This window comes from Lonchura striata, chromosome 3, assembly GCF_050655825.1.
Source record: "Lonchura striata isolate lonStrDom1 chromosome 3, ASM5065582v1, whole genome shotgun sequence".
Lineage (NCBI taxonomy): Eukaryota > Metazoa > Chordata > Aves > Passeriformes > Estrildidae > Lonchura > Lonchura striata.
In genome coordinates, this window is record NC_140705.1 from 60,454,091 (window position 1) to 60,461,769 (window position 7,679).

General features: G+C 42.1%; 1 protein-coding gene across 4 annotated transcripts in view; it reads left to right on the top strand.

Annotated features, from left to right (window-relative positions):
• Positions 1-5,521, top strand: part of SYNJ2 (synaptojanin 2) — a 64,925-nt gene extending 59,404 nt beyond the window's left edge. For all 4 annotated transcript variants that reach the window (XM_021532102.4, XM_085575271.1, XM_085575270.1 and 1 more), the window contains 4 exons: positions 174-286; positions 978-1,086; positions 2,369-2,571; positions 4,367-5,521. In XM_021532102.4, coding sequence (XP_021387777.3) covers positions 174-286; positions 978-1,086; positions 2,369-2,571; positions 4,367-5,149 — 1,208 coding nt within the window. In that variant the 3' untranslated portion in view covers positions 5,150-5,521. The remainder of the gene's footprint in view (positions 1-173; positions 287-977; positions 1,087-2,368; positions 2,572-4,366) is intronic.
• The last annotated feature ends 2,158 nt before the right edge of the window (positions 5,522-7,679 follow it).

The following is a 7,679-nucleotide window of genomic DNA, read 5'->3' on the forward strand; positions in this document are numbered from 1 at the left end:
TGCTGAGGTTATCTAATTAATTAAATGAAAGAAAGACTAACTACAAAACCACTTGCTGAAACAGTTCAAGAATTTGAGAGGGTGACGGAATACACATTGGTTTTGCTCCATTGCAGATAAAATTTTTGTCCCAGCTCTTGAATGTAAAAAGCCATTTTTTATTCCTCTTCCAGCTGGAACATCAGGCAAAAAGTGCCCTTCAGATGGTTCCCTCTCTCCAGGAAACCATTCCACCTGCTCCATCCTGGCAACTGCCAAGCTGCTTCCCGGAGCCCCTCAGCAGCCAGTGAGTCCTGCTGCTCAGCACGGCCCCTTGGCACTGTCCTGTTCCCTCCCATCCTCACTGAGAATTGCGTACAGGATGCACCTGTCGTACAAGGAAGGAAGTCCATCACATGTCTGAGCTGAAAATGCCAAGATAACTTCTTGTACTGTAATACTAAACTGTAGGCCCTGTTAGGCAGCACAAAAATGTTAATAAATTTACAGGAGTTAGGAAGGCCAAAGAGGGAGAGAGATAATGAGTGGTGTAAGACCAGAACATTATTGCTGCTTTCTGATTTGTATTTTTAACACTATCATCATATGGTTTGGTTCTTTTCTCACCTCTGTTTTGGTGGGCCATGCTAGTGTCCAGAATGCAGGAGAAGTCTTGACCACTGCCAGCAAGGCTGTTAATCCCCTGAGGAGACCAAGACCTGAATGTGGAAATGCCTCCTGACTCCTTGCTGGATGAGGACCCTAATGCATTGAACAAGGGATAGTGAAGGCACTAGCTGTGGCACTCAGGCCTTGTCAGCTGGCAGCAAAGATGTACAATTTACTGAAAGATTCCCATTTATTTAGTATTTATAGATCACTGAATAGCCACTTGTAAGAACAGAATTTTACAGGTATATGAGCTTAGCTATAAAATTAGAGGTGTACAAGAAAAATCAGTTCTCTCAAGATGGTTCATTCTCCTGTTTTTTTTAAAGCCCAAAGTCCGGACTGGAATAAGTAAACCTTACAATGTCAAGCAGATCAAAACCACCACAGCTGAGGAAGCAGAAGAAGCTATTAGATGTCTTATGGAGGCCAAAGGAGGTAAGCATAGCTTTCTAACTGACTTCTGAAAGTCTTTAAATAATGTAAACTGTAGGTGTATCCATGTAACCATAGGCCAGATGCACATATTTCTATTCAGAATTTCACCTGAACACATCCTTGCAAAATTTTATGTGGTATTCTCTGTCAGTTCTGATATTAATCCTTTTTTTTCAAAATTATTAAAATTTTATATTTTATTGTAGAACCTGCTACTAGTAAAACCTTGGGTTATTTATGTCCAGATTTAGTTAGAAAAAATAAAATACAAAGATGGGATTTTACTAAACTGATAGTGCCTGTGTTAGCTCAGAGTTGCATAAAGGATATTTGCTGCTCTATTTACGGAATGCTCACTATTCCAAGCAGAACTATAGAGCAAATGCAGCTCTAGGAGAAATAACCTGGATTCTGTTCACATTTGGACAGCAAGTGCAGCTGTAACCTAGATAAAAGCTTGCACTACTTCAGCTTGAATAGCTAAGCTAAAAGGCTACTCTGTGTTTAGGCTTTCTGTGTAGTCCCTGGAGAAGAGAACTTCCTGCAAGTGCAAGTTAGGGCACAAAACTACCTTAGGTACTGTGATTGTACCCCACAGGGTTGCATGCAGTCTTTCTGCTGATGCTCTATGAATGAAAATGGCTACCTGAGTTTGCAAAGCTCTCAGTTTAGGAGAAAACCATCCCTTTTCATTTATGCATAGAACAAATACAGTCTGGAATAATCCCATTTATTCAGAAGTATCATAAAGGCTTCTTGATGTTTGTTCCTCAGTGCTGCTCATTGCATTTTGAAATTAGATTTACTCTACATTAATTATGAAATTCACATTCACTTGGTGTGAGTATGAAAACTAGTCTGGTTAGCATCACTTCCAGTCCCTTGTACTCTATCACCAGTTGGCATTTACAGTTCTTTCTAAAACACTCTACAAGATGCTCTTGATATCATAAACTTGGTTTCCAGATAATGGCAAAAGGATGCTCAGAGCTTGAGCCCAGTACTCCTGAACCCCCAGGCAGTGTTTTTTCCACTTGACCAAATGGTGGCACAGTACTGCTGGTTTGGCATGAAATCATTTCAGACAGGGATGTTTTCTCCTAACAGCCCGTTAACAAATGTTACAGGATTGCAAAGGTCTGTGCTTAGTTCCAAAACCTACCTTCTTGGCCTGAGTTGGCCCTATAGGCATGAACATTTTGGGAAACATGGTTATGAAAGAAACGATCTTGAATCTATGTTCTAATCAGGCCAAGATGCCATATTTGGTTTTGCTTTTCAGGAGTACAGGAAGATGCAGTAAAGCCTGTTCCAACCAGAAACCAAACTTCCTCCAAACCCGAGGCTCTTCCCAGCATCACAAAGTCAGCTTCATTTCAGGGGTCACAGGCAGGAGTGGTGCCTGTGCCTCATCGTCCACCACCCAAAGTTCCAACTCCAAAGAAGCCAGTGCCCCTGCAGAGGAGCGGAGTCAAGGTGGAAAATGTAAGCGAGTTGCAGCAAAATGCATCCAGCTTCCATTACACAGTGTGAATGATGGAGGGGTGGGCTGGTTGTTTTTTGCAGGAAGTCCTGTCATGTCAGGAGGTGCTGGAATCATTTTGTGTATTACAGTCACCAAGGCATAAAAATGCAAGAAAGTTTGGAAAGAGAGCCATATTCAGCTTTTCTATTTGTCAGTCCATTCTCTTCTTTTTCTTTTGGTCTTGTCAGGATTTAAGACTCATTTGTTCTTTATCAGAGTCTCTAATTTTGACCATGGGTGGTCTGCTCTGTAAAGATTTGAGGCAGCTTCTTCATCAGTTCTGTGTCCTTTCTTGCTTTTCTTACGCACCTTGTAATGGGATTCAGCTTTTCAGTTTGAATTCTGGAGTCTACTCAAGAGTTTATGTTCTCAAAAATAAAAAGCTGTTCAGGTTTTAATATATGTCAGGTCTCTATGATGGAGACAATAGTTGACCTCTAGAGCTACTATAAAATTATTACCTAATTTGTAAAGCAGTTTGAGTACAAATGGAAAGACAAATATAGCCTTTTATATTCTTCCTCTGACAGAATCTCTGCTAAAGAAGCTCTATTCTAAATTGTTAGGGCTCCTGCCTTACCTTCCTTTGGTAAAGGCATCACCTCTTCTCTAAAATGGACTTTGTGCCGTCTTTACTTAGCAGATTCACGCAAAAACTCAACCCAGGTAGCACAGTCTATGCTGAGGATGGTCAGTTTGTTTTGTTTAAGTTGTCACCATTCCCAAGTCACTCTTGAAAGGTGCTGAGAGGTATTGCTATTTTGCTGTTTGTTATGTGAGAGCTTCTGCAGGAATGGATCTATTTCAGGTTGACTGTCCTGGAATTCCACTCCTTCCTCCATTTGAGGGAGGTCAAATGGGAGTTGTATGCTTGAAAACCTCTACCCAATCCCCCTCTACCACAAATATAGGCAACTTAATAGCACATAGGAAGAAGTGGCAAGGGGCATGTCCAGCATGAAATACTGACTACATATTTTGCCTGCATGGAAAAAGCCTGTATATTATCTTTTAATATTATGCAAGAGTAATAAGGAATTTAAATGCTTTCATTCAGTCACACAAAGTGTGAGAAATCGGAAGCAGTCCTTGCCCTCCTAGACTGAGCTGGGCTTATTATTTAAATACTTTTAAATGGTGGATGTATGCTAGACTGGACTTTGAGAGCTTATTTTTACCTTCAGTTGCCAGCATCAGTGAGACAGGACAGAGCCCTTAATGCATTTATTGAGTTAGCTTAAGCTAATTCTCCTTCAACCAAATAAGCTACTGCTTAGCTCTAAATTGCCATCCTGCTGTCTCTGAGGCCTGCCTTTTGCAACGTGCCCACAACCCGAAGGAATTCTAAGGAATCCCACACTACACCTAAAGGCATGGGCCTCCCTGTGCAGTCTTGAAGTAATATTAGTCAGCAGAGAGACAAAACTAATAAATAGCTCCTCAGAACTGTGTTAATTTGGCCCAGAACAAAAATCCTAACCTGAAAAGGGAGATGGTCAGAAAGAGCTGTGACTGAACAGGCTGTAGGGTCCTGGTCCTTCATCAGCTCTCTGAAGGTGAGTGCAAGGCACAATGCATGAGCCCAGCAGGTACAGTGGAGAACTGTGCTGTCAAGCCTCCTCATTGTAGTGCTTTTTTTTCTTCCAGGACTGTCAGCTTTTCTTAGTAATGCTGTCTATTAGACTTGCACCAGTAGTGACTCAGAGTTTAAGGTCCCTTTTGGTTCTCACATTTCTTCTTTCATTTCCTCCTCAGGCCATGTCTCCAGAAGACCAATTCAACCAACAGACAGCACAGTCTCCTTTTGGCTTGCTAGAGCCGTATCTAGAAGCTGGAGCTATTCTTAAACCAACCAAGATCACTCCAGTCCCTAAACCCAGAACACAAGCTGGGAAGCCTCAAGAGAGCAGGGGGAGCAATGAAAGGCAGCCCCTGTCAGCAAGCACAGCTGAGGCCATTGTACTGCCTCCCCAGAACGCTCCCTTTGCCCCAAAGGTGCCACCACGAAGAAAGAAGTCAGCTCCAGCAGCTTTTCATCTCCAAGTTCTGCAGAGCAGTGACAGCCCCCTTTTTAGTGGGTCACTGTTCAACTCCAACAACAACAACAACCCTGGGTCCTGCCCCCAGACTCACGTCCCTGCTCGCTCAGGTCCCACAGCCTCTGCCTGCCCAGCACACAGCACAACTCAGCCCTCGGCACCAAGTGCTGCAGAACTGATGGTGAAGCTCCAGGACCCTTCTGCACCAGCAGGCCAGCATCCACAACAACTGGATACCAGCTCCCTTCCAGAGAACACCAATCTTCTGGACCTGGACATTTATTCTTCCTTTCCTCTTTCCAGACAGGCACCACCAGCTACTTCTCCAGCACACACTTCAGAAAACTTAAATCACCCCAATCTGAAAGATTTCAGCCACTGGGTTACATTTAGTGATGATGAAGACAACAGTGCAGTGGCAGAAGGGTTCAACAAACTCGTCTTAGAACAAAACAAAAATACCTTAAAAATGAAAAGAAATACTGATTTAGAGTTATAAAATTTTGCCCCCTCAGTGTTCCAAAAGAAATCATAATTATGATGCAAAATAAAAAAACCCTTTTCTAATTTAATGAAATGGATCATCTGTCCATGCTACATTTCATTTTCATGTTTAAAGATATGGCCCCTGGAGGGAAGTATAAAGTACATACAACTTAACATTACCTACAGTTCATTTGAAAACTTCCTTATTCTAAGTTATTTCTTTTTATCAATCCATCTTAAGATGTTTTATTTCATTTCAGCTACAAATCATATGTAAGAACATGTAATGATGTATGGAAAAAAAGACATTAAGAAAAATATTTTCCTTTCAAATGTATATTTTAATCCATTTCTGTTGTTTGAAATAAAGCATCCTTACTTCGAAGAGTTAGGCTGCCACAGTTATTCTGGAGCAAACATCCCAAGGGGGAATGTACACCAGTATAACAACAGCAGTTACACTGGTATCGCTCTACTGCAAGTTTCTAAAACTCACCCTGATTTTTGTTCCCAAGCCCATGTCCAACAGCATACTTTGAAAAGGGGCTGTAGTTTTCCACATGCTGTTTCACTGCACAGAAATGCTACAGCATTGTCTGTGCAGATCCTGAGGAAATACAGGGAATGGTGGAGACCAGCTGATGCCACTGCTATTGGCTTGGGCATGTCTAATGCTAAAGGCAGTTCAGCAGTTCAGTAGTTGTGTCCCTGTTCAAATGCCATGTCAGTCTTCTATTTCCACAGTGCAGAGGAACAAGCTGGTCCTTTCTGCCTTGCTTGTGGGGTAGAACTGCACATGATAGATGCCATTTGTGCAAAGCAGGCAGTTAATAACCAGATTGCAACTTGTCATGGTAGCTTGTTAAGAGAAGCATCAAGATCTTTCATTATTAAAGGAAAGAAAACATTTTTAAGCAGGTGGTGAAGCTTAAAAAACAACTAATTTTCAAAAAAAAAAAATTTAAGATGTATTCAAAAAGTTAAGAAGATATTTTTCCTTTTTCCACAGGAAAATTAATTGGCTTGTTCTGAGCACTGGGAATGCAGCCATTTTCTTCCTCACAATGCCTACCTGTTTCTCTGCCACTGCCAAATTTTGAACACATTTGTAAGAGAGGATGCTGCCTTTGAGCACCTGTCATCCTCCTCTGCTCTCTCATTTGCCAGACACTTAAAAAAAATCCCCAGAACCTTCAAAGGCCAAGCCCATAAAGCCCAGTGCTAAGCTTCTCGAGTGACTGTCAGTTTAACATGGTTGCAGGCTGGTGAATAATAGAAGATACTAGTTTCCCTACAAGATGACACAAAGCCTTTGCCTCTTAGTCCTTCTCTTAAAAAAAATACAGTGAATATTTATGGGCACATCTCAGTATAAAACATTAGCAGTAAAAAAGAAAGAGTACGGTATATGATCACATCCAACATTTTCTGCAAAGATAATTAACAGCTCTAGGACAGCTAATTTACATGTTAATGAAAGTGTTAGCAGGAAAGCCAATTAAACTGGATTTATACAAGTCAAATAAAATCTGCTTTATTACTCTCCTTGAATAAGAGACGGATGTGGCCTTTAGCATTCTATCTTATGTCTGTGTCTGTGGCAAGCTGCCCACTGAAGGATGAATCCCGGCAGTTCGCTGGTTTATGCTATCACTGACAGGAGATATTGCTCAGTCGCAGCAAATCAAGGGATGGGGACAGACAGTCCAGCTGAAAAGGTTACAGCACAGAATGAGGAATCTCCTGTCTCAATAAATCACCTTCCACACTGGTGCCCAACGTCCCAGCCAAGTGTTTTCTCAGAGGCAGGAGCTTGTGACCTACGCGTGATCTGGTTCTAGTTTCAATGGTCAGAGGAAGAAAAGCAGAGCCAGACTTGCTCCATGTTTGGGAAATCACTATGGAAAACTCAGACTGCAGGAGGCAGTGATTCTTTCCTTCTCATCTGGGATTAAGCCAAGCCCTACCATGCAAAAAGAGGCCAAGTAATCTGAACCCTTATTACCTGATGTCCACAACCAGGGAACCCACAGCGCAGCTCTGTTCTCGGCTCTACTCCCCATCCTCACTGGGACATAATCAGTGGAAATCAGTGTCCTCAGGGACAGCTGTCAGTTTTCGGGGACATATAATGGGCTGTAGGGAGTGGTCATCCCATGACATTCGTCGGTCATGAACCTAGCAATGGCAAAAATCGTTGATGGCAGCTGTAAAGCCAGGTATGAATGATTTACCAGATGAAGTCCACAAGTATCTGCTTCTTTAATATGAGAGATTTTGGCAAGATATCATGTGAGCTTGCCCAGGGCCTGCAGTATTGCAGCTTCAAGTTGCAGTAGGCACCCTGGTGGCTCTGCTGCATTCATGTTTGGGGTGGGTAAGTGGTTCTCCTTGGTAAAGCAACTGCCTGATTTAGCTTTTTTAGGGGGGTTACCACTGAAACAAACGGAAGAGAAACAAAACACTGGTTAGAATTTTCACTCTGAAAACACAACATTTTTGCTTTTCCCTTTTCATCCAGAATTGGTATTTTCACAGGATGG